The sequence below is a fragment of the Rhineura floridana genome, chromosome 8 (assembly GCF_030035675.1).
Source record: "Rhineura floridana isolate rRhiFlo1 chromosome 8, rRhiFlo1.hap2, whole genome shotgun sequence".
NCBI lineage: Eukaryota > Metazoa > Chordata > Lepidosauria > Squamata > Rhineuridae > Rhineura > Rhineura floridana.
Genome location: NC_084487.1, coordinates 32059793 through 32080206, shown reverse-complemented (window position 1 = coordinate 32080206; position 20414 = coordinate 32059793). Strand labels below are relative to the sequence as shown.

The window sequence follows — 20414 nt, the reverse complement described above, 5'->3', positions numbered from 1 at the left end:
TAACTGAGATAACTGAATTGGCAGGTCTTTACATTCCTAGCCTTGAGTGGCCTAGAGTGGCCATTGGCCAGATAGGCGACGAAGAAATTAAATTTATTATTATTATTATTATTATTGCATGTAATACATAATTCTAGTCCAATCTAAGCATGGGCTGCTGCCGGCCAATCTAGAACTTGGCAATCTACAGTCTAGAACTGGATCATATGAAGTTTGAACCTGGGTTTTAGCAACTTTTGGATTGCTAAATGTGGACATGTTGCTTTGTAAACTTGAGCTGCCTTGTACTAAGAGGGACCATCTTCCCTGCACTCCACACTGAGGCTTCTCAAGCACTCAAAGTCCCTATTCCTCACCATTTTTTTTGCCATGTTTATCCAGCTACTTTCTTGTGTATAAATTCTACTTTTAGCTGTAGGAAGTGCATGAGCTTCATGAGTGCATGAAGATCAGGCCTGCACAACTTCTGTGATCCACAAAGATCAATGCATTAAGGATTGCAGATTCTTGAAATTTATTTATTATTATTTATGTATTAAATAACATTGTTATATATTATTTATTAAAACATTCTGTGACCTGGGCAGGGTCTAGAGTGGTGCCTCTGTTGTCATGGGATGGAATCCACAGGAAAATGCAATATTGATTTACGGTGCAGTTATTTGGTATATCTACAAGCCCACTGCCAGCAAGACCACCCACATTTATGATATTGGCTTAGGCCAAGTCTTACATGCTTTCAGTGTTGACAGAAGACCTACTTATTCATTCAGAATTTTGGTTTTGTACTTTGCAAAAAGCTATTTGACTGTGTATGTGCGCTCACTCATTCTACTGTTTTAATTTGTTTGATTTTATTGTGTTTTATTGGTATTGTATGCTGACTGGGATTATTTTATAGTGAAAAGAGGGTAACAATTTAACTAACTAACTAACTAACTAACTAACTAACTAACCAGGTCCCCTACCCCTACATATCATGTTCTTCCTCTGCTGTCAGAGGCTAACAGAGGCATTCCTCTGTTATGCTAGTTGCTAGGAACTGCAGGTAGAGAGAGTATTGTTGCACTCAGATCCTGCTTGTAGGCTTCCCATAGCCATGTGATTGGCCACTATGAGAACAGGATGCTGGACTAGATGGGCCTTCAGCCCTCCGGATGCTGCTGAACTACAACCACATCATCCCTAACCATTCCCCATGTGGATAGGACAGCATTTCCCAACTAGTGGACCACCAGATGTTGTTGGACCACAATTCCCACCTTTCCTGACCATTGGCAATGCTGGCTGAGGCTGTTGGGAGTTGTGGTCCAACAACATCTGGTGGCCCACTAGTTGGGAAAGTCTGGGATAGGAGTTTTAGTTCAGCAACATCTGGAGGGCCAAAGGTTCCCCACACCTGATCTAATACTTTACAGTGAGCCTGCATTGCTGTGAAAAAATACATCAGCTGCTACATAGGCCTCTGCTTAATCTTACTCCACATAGGGCATGAGGTGAATGAGCCAGCCTGTGTGTATGTGTATGTACCTACCTGCTATGGCACACCCTTACACAGTGTAGTCCTTGGCAGGAACTGCAGAGTGACACATGGTGGCTGCCCTGCTCATTTGGAGTAGCGCACCACACCTGCCCCTGCCCTGGGGGATAGTGGTGAACCCCACCCACTGGTCCACCTATTAATGGAACAGAGTTCCTCTTCCTTCCCAGCTGTACTGAACATGGCAGATGACTGCAGGAAGTGGATGTGGCAGTTTGGGCGTGATCTGGGGAAGGAAGGGAACACTGACCCCTTCTTGATCAGCCTTTCCTATTTAGGATAGCCCGAGACCGCAGGAGTCCATGCATTGGTAACCTCAAGACTTGATTACTGTAACATGCTTTATATGGGGCTCCCCTTGTATGTGGTCCAGAAGCTGTAACTAATGCAGAATGTAGCAGCCAGACTGCTCACAGGAACAGGTTACTTAATGGCAACATGTTACTCCTTATGCTGAGAGATCTGCACTGGTTGCCTGTTTGCTACTGGGCCAGGTTCAAGGTTTTCATATGTTACACAAAGCCCTGGGCAGGTTGGGCCTAGAGTATCTTAAATACCATCTAATACTTTATGCTCCACCTTGAACATTGAGATCTTCTGATGAGGCAACTTCTGGTGGTTCCCCATGCCCCTGAAGTTCGGTCAGCCTTTACTAGGGACTGAGCCTTTAGTGTGGCAGGCCATGCTCTGTGGAACTCCTTGCCAGTAGAGGTCTGGCAGGAGTCAACCTTGCCTTTTTCAAAAAGATGTCTTTTGAAAACTGTATTGTTCATACAGGCCTTGGAAATGTGCAATTTCCCCCCAAACAGTATTTGTTGTTTTTATTGATGTCTTTATTGATCTTATTGTAATGGTAGTGTTTTTAAATTGTATACCTCCTTGCTATATTTTTTATGAAAGTGTTGCTTATAAATATTTAAATAAATGAACGAATAAATGAATATTCCATGAACCAAGTGGGAGTGAGGAGAGGGAAGGTCAGCGCAATGGCAGACTCTGAGCAACCTGAAGCTACAAAGAGGTTGTGGAAAGCAAAGCCATTGCGCCCCCTGGAAAGGGAATGAGGTTTGAGAGGTTTGCTAAAGGGTGGATTCCCCATCCTGAAGAGACCTCTGGGTCCTGAGTAAGGGAAGTCAGAGTCTTTGTAGTTGTAGTTCTTCTGTCTTCCCGTGGCTTGCTTTCCCTGCTGCTCTTTGCAAACTGCTTTAGGATTCCTTTTTCTTTTTTTGGAGGGGGTGAGCTGACAGTTATTACAGAGGTTCTGTTGCAGCCTTTGACAGCTTGGTGTTCTCCAGATGTTTTGGGCTACAACTCCATCAGCCTGGGCTGGCTGGGACTGATGGGAGTGGTAGACCAAAACATCTGGAGGACACCAGGTTGGCAAAGCCTGCTCTACTTTGCCCCAACCAAAGCCACTGCGCATTAAAATCATCCATATTTGGCTAGATGGATCAATGGCCTAACTTTGGATGCCACTTTCACATGAGAGATCCAACATACACACCATCAATTCATGTAGGCATAGCAAGAAGAGAGCAGATTAAAAACAAAACAGGAGCCACCAAAGTGACTGGGAGACGTGGCCCTTTCAACTATGGATTTGCTGAGAGACAGAGCTTGCAGTGTGTATGTGTGTGTGTGTGTTTTACTGCTAAAGATGACATTTCCCCCGCTATTGCTCATTCACCTTTGTCCCTGCCTTGAGCTGCATTTTTGATACTGTGGACCGGAATCTTGAAGTAGCTCTTAAGAAAAAAGAAGATTAAACAACCAGCCAGTGCAGAAGCTAGGAGATCGGGGTGAGTGGGAAGGTGGATGAGAAAAGATATTTAAGAACTTATAACACGAAATCACTGCTCATGAATGTGCAAGAGAGAGAGAGGGATGCATGCAGTCACCTTGAAATGTGTTTTTGATTTTGTGTCAAAGCGCCATAGAGAAAGTGAGCCAGAGAAGTTGTGTCCATCTCCCTGAAAATTATTCCGCCATCCTTTGCTGTGGAATGGCTTTGTGGCAGTGAAACATTTTGCCATCTAGGGACTTAGAGCTTCTTGCTTGGCACTTATAGTTTTATAGGGCTTGAGCATTTATTTTTCTGTTTTGATGGAAGAATAAAGAATTTCTAGCTGGGAAGGAAGAACTGTTCTGCCTGAGAAAGAAACTATTTATAATAGCAGTTGGAAAGGGAAAATGGAGGCAGACAGGGAGGGAGAAGACCAATAGATCTCTGCTTCTTTCCACCATCTTAAAAACAACACCCTCTGCTCTGAAGACAAAACAACCCATGTGATTGTTCATGTTGATTCATATCGCTTGCTCATAAAACAATGCACTCTGCCTTCCACTAAGGACATTAGTTCAGCAGCACTGATAGAGCTTAGAAGGAAACTCATTTTAATGGTAATTTGCAGCCTCAGTTTATTCATGCATACTTTTTCCTCTCCAAAAGGAGGGCTTGTGGATTCATTAGATTGCTAATTTTCTTTTGAAAGTCATAAAAGCAGTACTGGGTTTATGAAAAGATAGCTGCCCTCAGTCCATGCTAAATTATTTCCTTATGTACCAGCTACCTGGTAAATGTTTCACCATTTATTCAATCTAGGAGACATGGCTCTATTATTACAGAGTGGTAAGACAATGGGGAAATCCTTGGTGGGGAGGACCTTCCTACAAGAAAAAACACAAAGTAGCATACATTAGATTTATTGTTTTGCACCATCCTGGAATCAGACAATCTGCATATTGTCAGAATCTAGATGCCCTTAAGGAGAAAAGAGCCTGCTTGATCAGGCTAGTGGCCCATCTAGTCCAGCATCCTGGTCTCACAGTGGCCAACCAGATGCCTGCGGGAAGCCCGCAAGCAGGACCCGAGTGCAAGAACACTCTCCCCTCCTGCAGTTTCCAGCAACTGATATTCAGAGGCAAGTAAGTAAACATTTCTTTTATTTTGGTCAAAGCCTAGCAAATATAAAATAGAAAACATCAGAAATATTGTGTACAGAAAGCAGAAGCAAAAAAAACAAAAACCCTACAGCACTGATAATAATATAATATATACACACCTCACAATACAAAATCATGATGAAACATAAAAATAATCACATGATCACCCCTCTTGGACAAGCAGCACAGGTTGCACAGAAACTAGCCATCTTGGTTGTGACCTGTGGGCTCTGGTCAGCCAGCAGATAATCTAAGCAAAACACGCTCAGAAGCATTCTGCCTCATCCTGGTTGGTAGCCATGGATAGCGTTATCCTCCATGTAGCTAATCTTCTTTGAAAGCCATCCGAGTTGGTGGTCATTGCTGCCTCTTGTGGGAGTGAATTCCGTCGTTTATGAGTTGTATGAAGACGTGCTTCCTTCTGCCTGTCCTGAATCTTCAACAATCAACCTCACTGGATGTCCACAAGTTCTAGCGTTATGAGAGAGGGAGAAAATTCCTCTCTCTACTCACTCCCTTCATGCCATGCATAATTTTATAAACTTCTTTGATGTCACCTTTTACTTGCCTTTTCTCTAAAGTAAAAAGCTCGAAATGCTGCAACCTTTCCTCATAGGGGAGTTGCTCCACCCCCTGATCATTTTGGTTGCCCTTTTTTGGATCTTTTCCTGCTCTACAATATCCTTTTTGAGGTGAGGCAACCAGAATTGTACACAGTATTCAAATATGGCCACACCATAGATTGAATTGGGAGGGATAGCTAATGCTCTGGAGGACAGAAGCAAAATTCAAAGGGATCTTGGTAGGTTGGAGCATTGGGCTGAAAACAACAAAATGAAATTTAACAGGGATAAGTGCAAAGTTCTACACCTAGAAAAAAGAAACCAAATGCAGTTATAAGATGGGGGATACTTGGCTCAGCAATACTACATGCAAGAAGGATTTTGGAATTGTTGTTGATCACAAGCTGAATATGATCCAACAATGTGATGTGGCTGCAAAAATGGCAAATGCTACTTTAGGCTGCATTAACAGAAGTATAGTTTCCAAATTGTGTGACAACCTAGTTCTCCTCTATTTGGCACTGGTTAGGCCTCATCTTGAATACTGCGTCCAGTTCTGGACACCGTGCTTTAAGAAGGATGTAGACAAACTGGAACAGGTTCAGAGGAGGGCAACGAGGATGATCTGGGGACTGGAAACAAAGCCCCATGAGGAAAGTTTGAAAGAACTGGTCATGTTTAGCCTTGAGAAGAGATGACCCATTTCACCCTTCCAAGTCTACTATTCAGTGATTCTATTATTCTATATTATGGCATTATGATACTGGCAGTTTTATTTTCAATATTTTTGCTAATGATGCCCAGCATGGAATTTGCCTTTTTCACAACTGCCACACACTTGGTTGACATCTTCATTGAGCTATCCACTACAACTTCAAGGTCTCGTTCCTGGTCGGTCACCACCAGTTCAGAACCCATGAGCATGTATGTATGATGATTTTTTTTTGCTCCAATCCCCTATGCATAACTTTACATTTGTTTACATTGAATTGCATTTGCAATTTTACTGCCCATTCACTCAGATCCTTTTGGAGCTCTTCACAATCCGTTTTTGCTTTAATAACTCTGATCAATCTAGTATTATCGGTGAACTTGGCCACCTCACTGCTCACCATTACCTCTAGATCATTAAAGAACAAGTTAAAAAGTACAGGCCCCAATACCGATCCTTGGTGGACTCCACTTTCTGTATTCATCTTCTGGAAGAACTGTCCATTTATTCCTACTCTTTGCTTTCTGTTTCCTAGCCAGTTCCTGATCCACAGGCTCACAGAGCTACAATTCTCAGAGTGGTTTAACCATCAATCTCTCTTCCCAAGAGAACTCTGGGAACTACAGGTCTGTGAGGAGAAGAGAGGACCTCCTAACAACTCTCAGCACCTTTAACAAGCTACACTTCCTGAGATTCTTTGGGGGAAGCCTTGACTGTTTAAAGTGGTATAATACTGTTTTAAATATAAAGAGCAGATGAAGATTATTGTTTATGGAAGTTATGAATGCCTCTGTTCATGAAGGATGCATCCCGCTTAAAACTTGCTTTTAAAAGATGGATATTCTCAGGTTATGTAGAAAGAAACTATGATATTATGTGCTGAAGGATATATTTTGCAATGTGTGACAATGTGACATGATAACTGCTACACCACAATGGCCTGCTTTAAGTAAGAATCAAGCAAAAACTCACTGAAGCCCTTGAGATACGCTCATGGTAAGATCCACAATGAAGGTGAGAGGAACTGATGTACATCTTGGATATTCAGACTGTAGGACAGAGATGAGAAATGATGATGATGATGTTAGGTAGGAAAAAGAGGCAATTTCCCCTTTGAGAACCTAAGAAGAGCTCTGCTTGGTCAAACCAAAGGCCCATCTAGTCCAGCATCCTGTTCGCATACCGGCCAACCAGATGCCTATGGGAAGCCTGCAAGCAGGACTTGAGCACAAGAGCACTCTCCTCTTCTGTGGTTTCCAGCAACTGCTATTCAGAAGCATACTACCTCCAACCAAGCAGACAGAACATAGCTGTCATGACTAGCAGCCACTTATAGCCTTATCCTCCATGAATTTGTCTAATCCCCGTTGAAACCATCCAAGTCAGGGTCCGTCACTACATCTTGTTTAATTTTTTAAGAAAACTCTAATGCTCTTGGGTTCAAACACAGATTAACAATAAATGGGGAGACTGTGGGATGGAGAAGCTAAACATCTGAATGAACCCACTAATCCTAACTTGAGTAGGAGAATGACAGTATTAGCAATGCCCCAACTCTTTGAGGGTGAATCCCTGCTTACTTGCCCATTGTTTTTGTCTTATGGAAGTGAAGGCATTGCTCAAAGACAGGAAGAATCTAGCTAGGGCATTTCTTTTGGCTTGTTACTGGAGTGTCAAGGGATTGCCCTCTCTGCCTTTCCTTCCTGGTCTGTTTGCTCACTCATTCATATTGGAACAGCCATTAGAAGCTCTTTGGGGTTTCATGTTGCTGAGGTTTCTTCTTTTTAATCTAATACATTATAAAGAGCTGACCCACAGGCTTACGGTCTCTGTATGCTCCTCCCTGGGAGATAATTTCTTGTACAACTCCCAGTCATGTTATTAAGGCTTGTGCCCAAGGAAGTCTTGGCAGATTATGCCCTTATATCATAGGGGTCAGGGTGGGGGAATCGCATATGTTGCTAACACACGTTTATACTTATGTGAGTACTTTTATTGACAAGCGTGACTTAAGGATATATCTCTCTCCAATGTTGAACAACTGTTCTCTGTGAGCCCTTTTGTCTTTGGGCCTCCCTGTACATAATATATAAGATGATCTTTATTAAAAGAGCTGAATTTGCAAACTGTAGGCTGTGCTCAGGGTAGAGTGAGCAGATACTGGTTAAATTACACAAAGGATTTCAAAGGTTTGTTCAAGCATCATGCTGTAGGTTCAGTACTCTTGAGTTTTTCAACAACCTTGGAATAAAATCCTAAATAGTATCCCTTTTACCACTTTTCTTACTCATATTATTATTCCGTCTCCTCCTCATGTATTTGTCACTATTAGGGATGGGCAAGAATTTCATCCAGTAAGGACAGGCTTAGGAGCCTGATGGAGAGTTATAGTTTTCCCGCACATTGTCTCACTTCCCTGTGCAGTTTAGTTTAGTTTGAATTTCACAACATTTGAGTTGTAGTCAATAAAGTGGCCCAAGTTTAATCCCACATCCCTGTCTTGCCTCTTTATTTCTAGTTCCTGTTGCAAATAGCGATGGATAAATATTGTTTCTCAGAGTTAGAGTTGTGGGTTGTTTTTTTAAGCCTATTAATGCAATATGGCTAAGTGGACTTAAACTGAAGTATTGAAGCCAAATTGGTGTACAGATCACAGCCAACACAATACTGGACAATTAGGAGTTTGGGACATTGGGAAGGGGGAAGTTCCATTGCACAAACAAATCCTTGAGCTGGCAGAACTACTTAGTGCTATGCCTAGGGGATTTAAACTTGGATCTCTGATCACAGTCTGACACTCTGATCACTACACCAGACCAGCTTTGTTACAAGTGGGGGTCTGAAGCTGAGAGAGTATGGTTTCCTGAAAGCCATCTAGTACATCTAGTTAATATATGGCCAATATGAGATTTAGCCCAGGGTCTGGGTGACTTTCTGACTCATGGTTCATATTTTTGGTCTCTGTCCCATGCTGGGGAGAGACTTTGGTACCTACTTGTGCTCCTCTGTTTCCACCTTCATGGAGAGCGTAAGGGTCCACATAGAGCCTCTGCCCTGAAATAAAGCTTATTCAGCAATCCCCATTAGCAAGTCTTTACCATAACTGACATCTCAGTGACTCTTTATTGATCATTTCTGTCTCCAAACAAGCAGGAATAAAGAATTTTCAGCCATTTAAACTTCACTGCCCATGAAAACAGACCAGGAGATGGAACAAAAGACAAGGAGCTTGTAACTCTTCTCTGCCACGTCCCCTGGCGAGGAGAAGCTTAACAGCCAGGCTAAATGTGTGTTTCATAACTGTCCTTTGTGCCTCTGTCTTTTCCTTTGGCCATGGAAGAGCAACTGTGAGCTCATCATTCTCCAGTAGTGATTCAGCGCTTGGGTGCCTTCAAAGTTGGAACATTTATCCTTCCCACCAGATGCTGTATTTATCTAGCTATGTGCATCTGGTGCAACCTTATTCATAATCCTCTGGTTAAAGCTTAACCCTCCATTGAAGGTCCTGATATAGTGAGTTGGCTGATGCTAGCACAACATAGGAAGCGGACCTGTAGTGTTGTGGCATCTACCCAGGGCCAGTTCCAAAGGGCAGCCAGGTTGGGCACTGGCCCGAGGGCCCCACAGCTACAGGAGCCCCTGGGGGCCCCCTCTGCTCCCCTTCCACGATCTGTGGCACGAGCGCGCAGCAGATCGCAAGACAAGAGCTTCCGAGCCACCTGCCGCCACCCACCACCATCCCCCCAGCTTCACCTATCTTTCTTTGCTGTTCTTTGTGGCTGCACACACTGCGTGTGCAGGGTTGCCCTCAATCAAGATGGCAGCTGAGGTTTCCATAAGGGACTGAAGCCTCTGCCGCCATGCTGGTTGATGGCAGCAATGCGTGCGCTGCGTGCCATCAACCAAGATGGTGGCAGAGGCTTCAGTCCCTTACGGAAACCTCGGCCGCCATCTTCATTGATGGCAACCCTGCGCGCAGTGCGCACAGCTGCAAAGAACAGCAGAGAAAGGTAGGTGAAGCGGGGTGGTGGTGGTGGGGGATGGCGGCGGGTGGCTCGGAAACTCTTGTCTTTCGATCCATGGTGCAGCTCGTGCCATGGATCGTGGAAGGGGAGCGGAGGGGCCCGGGGCAGGCTGATGCCCAAGGGCCCCGGCATTCCTGGAGCAGGCCCTGCACCTACCGTTTGGAATTCCCTCCTCTTAAATATTAGACAGGCACCATCTCTGTTGTCTTTTCAGTGCCTACTGAAGACCTTCCACTCTCAACAAGCCTTTTAAGTAGAGACCTTATTCCAGTCTGCATCTGTTTTGGAATTGCTTTTAAATATGTTTTTAAAGGTTTTTTTTTTTTAATAAAAAAGATGTATTTAAGATGTTTTGTTTTTAAGATTTTTTAGGGATTTGTCTCTTGTTTGCCTCCCTGGGCTCCTTCTGGCAGGAAGGGTGGGACTGAAATTTCATAAATGATGATGATGTAGAAGGATGTGCCTAGGACCGGAGTCCACAGAGACTGGTGCGATGTTGGATGGAAAGCAGGGATTCCAACAGTAGGTGGAGCCAGAGCCTGTAATAGGCGGAGCCAACTAATCTGGTTTTGTCCCCTTCCTTCTCTCTGCTGAATTCTACAGAGGCAACATTGGGACAAGGGAGAAGGGGTCTGACAGCCAGTGCCACCCAGTGGACTGGCTGTGAGTGAGGAGCCAGGCATGTGGGAGATGGTTGAGGGCAGACTGTGCTTGGTAGGGTGGTGCTCTATTTGCCCTAATGAGAGCATTAAAGACAAAGAGGAGGTTAATGATTGTCCAAAGGCAGGATTTTGAGGTGAGATGCACCAATTTCCATCTTCAGACTTTGCTAGCAATCAAGCTATCTAGGAGAGCACATGTACAAAATTTCAACATTCTGTGTGGTGTGTGTGTGGAAGTACCTTAATCAAACTGGGGTATCAGCCTCCCCTACCCCAAATGGTGTACATTTAGCTGTGTTTAGGCTGTGGGCACGCTATTTGCTTCAAAAGCAGTGAGAATTGTTTTTTTGGCTGTGTTTTAAAGCGACTCTGTCCTCTGCTGGACACACCTCCCTTCTTGACTGCTGACGTCAGTCCTCTCAGGACCGCCCACAGCAATGTTGTTAGCCAATCACTGTCTCTGCCTGAACCTACAGCACAGCGTTTCCATTGGCCACACCTGGAAGACAAATGGGTTGATCTACCAATCATTTGTGAAATCTGCCTGAAGCTAGCCCTTCGTGGTTAGTTTTACCCCCTTGCACACCAGCACACTGCTTGTTCACAGTAAGCCAGTCAAGTTTCCTCTAGCATTTGACTAGCATTTGACTCAATTTCCAAAATGGCCTGAGGAAAAACAGTCTGGCACCTAGATCCAGACCTAAAATGTTTCAATCGCGATGCTGAACTAGATAGAATTCTGGCTGATCCACCAGAAAATTTCCCTTAAATGTCCATCCACTTGATCTTGTCTTAAGAACTATCATGATGCTTGTGACAATCATTGCCTTTTGCTTTGTCTCCCTTATCCTGACATCAGGCCCTAGCCAGATCCTGCCACACCACTAGTGCCAGCCATATCATTATATCAAGACCTTCAACAGAGGGTTAAATTTTAACAAGGGGATTATGAATAAGGTTGCACCAGATGTACACAGCTGGGTAAATACAGCAGCTGCTGGGAAGGATAAATATTCCAATTCCAAAGGTACCTCAGCACTAGATTACCATTGAAGAATGATGAGCTCACCGTTTCTCTTCCACAGGCAAAGAAAGAGACAGAGGCACTTCCTTTCAAACTTTGAAATAGGTCTGACTGTGTGTCTCAGGCTGTGGGAACACTAGTTGCCTACAGCGAAGTGTTTTTATTGGCCACACCTGGAGGGGCAACGTCAGTTGCGAAATCTGACTGAAGCTGACTTTAACAAAAATGCACTCAAGCTGATTCAACCAGGTTATAGAGTAAAAGGGGGAGGAGTTTGACTAGCTTTGTGTGTCACTGTTTTCAGAAAAGAGAGGCGGGGATGCACTGGAACTGGCACAACAGTAAGTGGGTCTCTACCCTCAGTTACAACTTACCAAGTGAAACAAAAATGCAAGGGACCATGACCAGTTTCTCACTGAAAACAAATGAAGGTGAAATGACAAGACGTGGTAATGTGCCTTCCAAAAAACAGACTGTAGGCTGAAATTTGCTCATATTTTAATCTTTTTATCAGCTTGGCTCAAATGGTGCATTTGTAAAAATTAAAGCCAGAACAAAGAATAACAATTAAATTATCTGTATGAACAGCTCTCTTTCATCACATTAAAAAGGAACGCTTCTTGGAGGTGATTATGGCAGCAACATGAAGCTTCATGAATACACCCAAATAATGCCGTGCTTAGTAACAATGTGGATCATCACTTTGATTCCCACTGTGCCACTGGTGGCTGGTGCCCATTGGGACTAGATAGGTAGAAGGCAAGGAGGCTGACAGTAGGTAGAGCCAGAGCCAATGACAGGCAGGTCCAACTGATTCTAGTTTGTGCCCCCCCCTTGCTGAGTTCTGCAAAGGTAACACTGAGACTAAGGAGGAGGAAGTTGACAGTCACTGCTACCCCCTGGACTGGTTGTTAGTAAGAAGGCAGGCAGGTGGAGGTGGCTGATGGCAGACTGAATTGGTAAAGCAGTGTCCAATTCCCTTTAATGGACATAGGGACATTGGTCCATCTAGCTCAGTATTGCCTATACTGACTGGCAGCGGCTCTTAGACATGGATCTCTCCCAGCAGTACCTGAAGAGGCCAGGTCCTTCTGCAAGCAAGGCAGATGTTCTACTACTGAGCTGTGACCCTTTCCCATAAAGCAGATGTTCTGTGACTGACCAACCTCCACTATACTGTACCATGTATAGGAGTTTAAGAACAGAGGGAGAGGAGGGTCAGGGGGTGAAGGAGAGTGGACTGTAGCAGGAGAGAAAATGTGGCATAATGGCCTGTGGTTAGTGGAGACTGGTGGCTCCGACGTCAGTGGCGGGTGAATCTGCTCTGGGTTTTAGTCCTTTGGTTGGACAGCTCCTTTGGTTGGACAGCTCCTTTGGTTGGACAGCTCCTTGAAAGTTTGGACTAAAACCTGGAGCAGATTCCACTGCCCCCCTGACATGGAACCACCAGCTGCCACTGCTTTTATGGGCAAGCACCAAGGTTGATGGAGCTTCCTCAGGCCTCCCATAGATATGTCCCCTTTAGTTGCTCTCCACACACCTAGTTCCAGGTGACAGCGGTTTGGTTTGGTGAGATTCTCAGGAGGTCTCAAGAAGGGCAAATAAGACACCCCTCCACTCACAGTTCTTTCTCTGGCCTCTCCACACCTCTCTTCCTCTTACTGCTTTTGTTGTTATTATGTGCCTTCAAGTCGATTACGACTTATGGTGACCCTATGAATCAGTGACCTCCAAAAGCATTTATAGCAACTATAGAGCACAGCCAGTTAGGTGTTTGGGGAGGTTTTCCAACATTCCACTCAGAATGTTGGAAAGCTGCCCTTGTTCTCAGTTGCTCCCATTTGCTTTTGGTGGCTTCGTTGTGTTGCCAAATCTGATTGGTCACATAGTGTTGTGACATTACTCTGTTCACTGGATGATTCCTGACTAGGTGGGATCATCCAAATGATGAAGCTAGGAAGGAAGAAGAAGTAGCTGCTGAGGGAAATGTGGGAAGGATGGCGCCGAACAGGACAAAATAACTGCACAGTTTGTTTGCTGGGGATAACTTTCTATTCTGCTGAAATTACTGGTTCCTAACTAAACATCAAAAGTGTAAAATACACAGCACAACTTTTAATTCTGAGATGTTTCATCCCACAGTTTCTACCAAGTATTGCATGATTTTTACGCTGAGGCAAAACCCACGTCTTGGTCATTGAGTGGTTGGATAGGCATGGTGCAAAACATTCTAGAAATGGGCTGTGCGGGCACTTGCACAGCAGAACAGCTATAAAGCATTTATGTATAATATAAAAAGTGACATAGGCAGGAAGTGGCTATGTGCAATTGTACAGAATTTGTTTGCATATAGCACTCGGGATTGACACTGACCTTATACATGGTGCTAATCAAGGTGGGCTTCATATCCCCCAATCAAAATATTATTTATTTATACATTTATTTATAGGCTGCCTTTTGGGGGGGATACAGCCCACACAAGGGCCCCATCTCTTCCAGCATACAGGGGCTAATATCCACTATTAGGTCACTGCCAATGGTGACGCAGTCCACTTCCCCACCCTGCATGATGGTCAGGGAAAGAAAGAGCCCAACAATACCCTTTGATCATGTGCTGAGAGCATTCACTCACAACTGGTCACTTTGCTCAGCCCCAGGCCAAGTCAAAAGTACAGTGAAAACTCTCATGCTAAAAGTGAACATGGTGTAGTTGTTAGAATTTTGGACTAAGACTTTGGAGACCAGGATTCAAATCTCCACTCCGTCATCAAGCTCGTTGGGCAACCTTGGGCCAGTTTTACCTCTCAGTCTAAACTACTTCACAGGGTTGTTCAGGATAAGGGTGAAAAAGAGCCATGTATGCCATCCTTAGCTCCATGAAGGAAAGGTCAAGATATAAATATAATTAATTATTTTGCACATGCTTGATGGTGACTGATTCGGAAGGAAGGTTATTGTGTCCATACTGGCAGAAAATGCTGATCACATTTGTAATTCATGGTGGATGGGATGATTACGTGAATAGAGTTGTTGGCCTAGGCTAGCCTTTCCCAACTAGTCGGCAACCAGATGTTGTTGGACCACAATTCCCATCTTTCCTGACTATTGGCAATGCTGGCTGAGGCTGATGGGAGTTGTGATCCAACAACATCTGGTGGCCCACTAGTTGGGAAAGGCTGGCCTAGGCTGTATGGTATAAATGTTGCAACCTAATGCATAGGCAATGAGCAACAACAGCTTGTATGTGCTGTTCATGGTACTGACCATTGCTGAATCCTCTTGGATTTCAAAGATGTGAATACTCAGGATCTCTGTTCTAGAGGTCCAAGCTCCTACATGATGCTGAAGGTACATTTTTCATAAAAACTAATAAGGTCATTGACATCACTCCTGTGTTTTCTTTTCTTCTCTCTCTCCCTCTCCCCCACCCCGTGTCTGTGGATTTGTGTACTTTGCTGGATCTCTGGACAGGTGTCTAATAGCATCAAGATTAATTTCAGACCAATAAGCATTTTACAACTTTTTGCTGAAGCCTCTGTGTCATCAATGTAACAGAGTTAAGAGTGGCGGAAGGTTTGGTTTTGTGTCTTTTAGACTGAAATAACAATATTTAAAAAATCAGTGCACAAAAGGTGGCAATTTGGGCACTGAAAAAATCACAGTGGTTTTCTTTCTTTTTTAAGTACAGTTCTTAGTGGGAAACTTTCATTCTGGGTGTGCATTTGGTGCCCAGATGGTGAAGGCACATGCCGGAGCCCATCGCGTTGTCAGGGCAGACGGGTACATATGTAAATATTTTGCTTTCCCCCCTATAATATTTGGCTTTGTCTAATCTAATTGCTGTCAAAGGCAGAATGTTAGGAACATGCAAGGAAAGCAAACAATGGAACACCTCCGGTAACTTGGGAAGATGCAAACCCGCCTATGTTGTAACTAGCAATTTGGTTGCATAATGATTTACTCACCCTCCGATTATGTGGTGTATTCATGCCAAGTGCAGTTTCATGGCCTAATGTGGATCAGAAAGCTCATTTGATAAAGGCAAATGGTAGAAAAGGCAATTCCAGGGCGCTTGTGGACGACACACACTTTGCAACATCCTGACTCTTGACAGCTTTTATAGGCTCGTTATTGCTAACCCTTGTAATGGTAATACTGTTTGCAGTCTCCCTGCTGGTGTTCCACATCTTCTAGATGTGTGTGTTTGTGTCTCACACTGGTGTGAAATGCTGCTTTAATGGAAAAGGTCTCTCTTCTTGCATAAATAAGATTGCCTTCTTCTTCCTTTCCCAGGAGCAATTGACCAGTGTTCATACATCAAGTACCACTACTCCTCAGCAACAATTCCCAAGAACCTCACCTACAATATTACTAAGACCATCCGCCAGGATGAGTGGCATGCCTTGCGTAAGTTCCTGGTCTCCTTCCTTTTCTCAGTGTTATGGGTACCCAACAGTCATTGTTTCTGATCTGCAATGGGTTGAAAAGGAAAAATAAGTTGGACTTCTTGCTGTTCTACACAGCTCTGTTCATTGTTTGCCTATGCAGGAAATGCTGCATTAGTAAGGAACATGGTTGGTGGCAAAGGCTAACAGTGTTTTGGCTGCTATTGAGTTATGCTTGGAAATTATGAAGAGAATGAATGCTGGGATGTCTAATTCAGTCAAGCCTTCAGCATGTTAACCGTTGTGTTTATGATACTGATGCTAATGCAAAATTAGTAGCGGAATACACTGGATATTGTATGAGGGAAGAGAGAACCTTTAGGGCTATTTACATGACCACTAATTTGCTCAAGTTGTTTTGTGTTACTGAGATCACTGTGAATTGGGTTGTTGTTGTTGTCTGCATGTTGACATGGTCTTCCAAATACTCCAGCATGTATCCAGATCACATGTGAGTGGTTTCTTTGGCCTTAGTTACTTGGCATAAGTTGTAGAGTGGCATGGATTGGATATACGGTCCTGTCTTTGCCCCTCTTCACTTTCTGATAGATACCAGGGAGGAGCCTGAGTTCCAACGGGGAGTTGTGTTTGGGTATGGCTGGTCATGCTAAAGCTAGGGAGAAATTAATTTGACTTGGATTTTGATGAGAAGCAGCCTAATTTGCCCTTTCTGAACCAGCTTTCATTTGAAATTTGTACTTCTCCAAATTTTATGATGAAGATCTTCAAATATGTACAAAAATTCATGTACGAGGGGAAAGTGTGAAGAAATTCATAAATTTGTGAAATAAAATTTACACATTAAAAAAAGTGACAATAACATACAAACATGTCCCCCATTGGCTACTAACCCTGATGGCTATGTTCTGGCTCCACTGTCATAGGCAGTATGCTTCAGAATACCAGTTACTGGAAACCACAAGAGAGGAAGAGTTCTGTTGCACTCAAGTTCTGCTTGCAGACTTCCCATAAGCATCTAGTTGGCCATTGTGAGAACAGGATGCTGAACTAGATGGGCCACTGGCCCAATACAGCAGGCTCTTCTTATGTTCATCATTTCAATGAGACATGATTTTTTTTTGCTCTGGTTCTTACTACCGTTGTTATTATTCTGCTGTTGTAGTACATCATGCGGCTTTTAAGAACTGTTTTTAACTATTGCGTACAATTGCTGTATTTGTAATTATGATGGTCACCACCCTGGGCACCCTGGGAAGGATGGTATATAAATAAAATGAATAATAATAAATAAGTAAAATTGCTTGCAAAAATGCATACATTCAGCCAAGTTGCGTACAAAAATATGTATACCAGGGGTGCAGTTGTCCAGGGTCTCTGGGTGGTGGTGGTCTTAGACCGCTTACTTTTTTGGGAGCCAGGTCCCAACAGGGTCCCTATGTCTCCAGCATCCTATGAGCCTATCAGACACTGAATTCAGTAATTCAAGCAATATCTTTGACAGTGATGGAGAAGGAGAAAGCAGTATTCAAGCCTGGCCAGATTATTCTATAATTTTAGAAGAGGGCGTGGCTGTCAGGGGGTGTAGCTTTGACTATCCTGAAGGGACCCTGCACTTTTGAATTTGCACTACGCTACTGCATATATCAGGAGAAACGTGCACAAAAATCTGTATGTGTTTTCATATGGACTTTAAAAATGAATGCATGGACTGCTGCAGTGAGAAATCGAAACTGACAGCTTCATCCATCACTGGTTCAATCAGGGTCATAATTGTCCTCTGGAGTGGGAATGTCACCCAGGTTATGTTGACCATTGAACCGCACTGTCATTGAGTTTGTTTTCCATCAAGTCTGAAAAACTGTAGCTAGGGGGAGTTATGTCTTTGCCCAGTCTGGGAACGGACAGCCAAGGCCGTTGCTATGGTAACCATCGTGATAGACTGGGAAGAGTTCTAGCAGCTATCTGTGTTGAGCTGAGTCTTCTGTGTATTGCCTCTGAACTGAGAGGTTGTCTTCTGTGTTTACCTTTGGAGAGAGATGTACCAGAAGGGGGGTGACTGAAGAAACTCTACATGTTTTTACTCTTAAGCCTTTGGCCGTAATGTCTTAATAAAGACTCTTAACATGATCTAATGCTCTGAAGAAGTTTCTTGCTCAACTTAACTCCAACGTAATGTATGCTGTTTCACGCAACAACGCACACACGTCAACAGGTTACACCAGCCGATGCACCTGAAGCCCAAATACTTTCCTCTGACATCCAAAGTCTTGCCCACCCTGCTTACTACTCAAGCCCACTCTTCCCATTTCTTTCCCTAGGTCAGTGCACAGAAGGCCAGTGGGCCTCAAACAGCCTCTGAGGCAACAATACATGACGGGGAAATAGTTGCCTTGAAATACGTGGCTGACATTAGCGATGGCTTTTTCCCCCTTGTGGCACTAAGGGATGGGGAGGATGAGAGGAGGACATTTCATGTCAGAGCCAAGAAGCCTATTTTTCTCAAGGCGACACAGCAGTAAAAGGCCTGTGCAATTTTGGCATGTCATCACGCCTTGCTTTTTTAAAGCAGTTTTTAAAAAGCAAGGCTACTGATGTGATGTCCTAGTAGTGCTGAATAATTGCAAGAAACTACAGGCAGGCCATTCCTGTAAGAACAAGAAGTCACAGGAGAAAACACACACACACTCACATATACAAAAGTTGGAGGTACTGTTGACTGTTTATTGGGGGAAACTATGTGGTTTTTGAGCTGATGCTTTTTCACTTTTTTTGTGGGGAGGGGCAGAATAGAGTCTTATTTTATTTATTAAATTTATATTCTGGCCTTCTTCGCAGAGAAGCACAGGATGGCAAACACACGAACAATAAAACATCTAAAAGCAATGGCAATACAGATGCAGACTGGGAAAGGTCTCTACTTAAAAGGCTTGTTGGAAGAGGAAGGTCTTCACTAGGCGCTGAGAAGACAACAGAGATGGCGCCTGTCTAATATTTAAGGGGAGGCAATTCCAGAGGGTAGTCGTCATACACTAAATGCCCGATTCTGATATTGTGTGGAATGGACCTCCTGATAAGATGCTGTCTGCAGAAGGCTCTCACCTGCAGAACACAATTATTAGTTGGGTATACAGAAAGTATTGTAGAAAGTCTATTCTAGGCAAAGGTCTATATTAGGAATGACTAAACTGTGGCCCACCAGATGTTGTTGGATTCCAACTCCCATCAGTCCCAACCAGCATGGCCAATGGTCAGGGGTGATGGGAATTGTAGTCCAACAACTTCTGGTGGAACACAGGTTCCCCATTCATGGTCTATAAAGTCTATAACATATCAACGTTCCTCAGCCAGTCCTCCAGATGTTGTTGGACTCTGCCTCTCATCATCCCTGACCATTGGCTGTGCTGGTTGGGGCTGATGGGAACAAAAACATCTGGAGGGCATTGGGTTGAGGATGACTGGTCTGTATGATCTTCCCCATTCCAGGCAATGGAATTGCTTCTCCTAAAGCTTAGACTGAAGCACTGTTTTGTAGACTTCCTTCCAGGTGAAAATTTTTCTCACATTGGAAATTTACTGTGGAATCACCACTTTGTTCGTGAAATTTCCCCTGGTGCAGATGACGCATTGAGCAGCTTCTCAGTAGTTTTTTTGATTTGTTATGGCCTGTATGGATTGTTCTACATTTCCTTTTCCATTATCTGTCCTTCCTCTCTAGGAATGAACTTTACCCCTTCCCTTTCTAAGCAGCTTTGCCTTTATCTCTGTCTCTCCCTGTCCCCCCATATTGCATAGGATGAGAAGCAATCACGATCAGATGTACACGTGCAGTGATGGGAGTATTTTCCCCCACACCATGGTCCAATGAAAACCATCCCACCCTCAACATTTTGGGCTGTGGAAAGGGGGCTGCCCACCTGGGTACTGAACATCATTTGAATTCCAGAAGTCTGGAAGCAGAGCTGCTCTTCCACTGGCAGCTTAAAGCTGAACAGCAATTAGTACTAAGCCATCCTCATCTGGAAGCAATGCCAGATGTTGTTTTGCCTCTGAGAAAGAAGACCAGCACAGAATACCAGCTTCCCCATAATCCATGCAGTTTCCTCTTTTTTCTAAGTACCTCTGAATGCTACAACCGATTCTAAATGTCTGCCTTATATTGAGATGGCACAATGTGCCCATGGCTTCCAAGATTATCCTCAAGTAGAGATTTGGACCATGAATAGTGTGGATACTTCTAAATTCAGTTTTAGGTTAGTTTTTAAAGGTAATACTTAATCTGTTCTTGTGTTTTTAGGTTTATTTCCATGTCAATTTTACAGAATTATGTATAAAAATAAAGGTTTTCCCACAGAATCAGCTCACCAGGAGAGTCAAAATCACTACACTAGCTTCCTAGGAGGTGGGTTTCTGTTGCTTACCATGGGGTGGGGGGAGAGGTGAGGTGGCAAGAACATTAGTGCAATGGTAACATGAGAACATAGGAAGCATACTGACTCTGACTCTAGAGGGAGAGCATAGCCATCATGGCTAGTAGCCATT

At 43.8% G+C, this 20414-nt stretch overlaps 1 protein-coding gene across 1 annotated transcript in view; it reads left to right on the top strand.

Annotated features, from left to right (window-relative positions):
• TMEM178B (transmembrane protein 178B) overlaps positions 1-20414 on the top strand; it is a 384208-nt gene that overhangs the window by 64272 nt on the left and 299522 nt on the right. The window contains exon 2 of the mRNA XM_061638769.1: positions 15763-15876. Coding sequence (XP_061494753.1) covers positions 15763-15876 — 114 coding nt within the window. The remainder of the gene's footprint in view (positions 1-15762; positions 15877-20414) is intronic.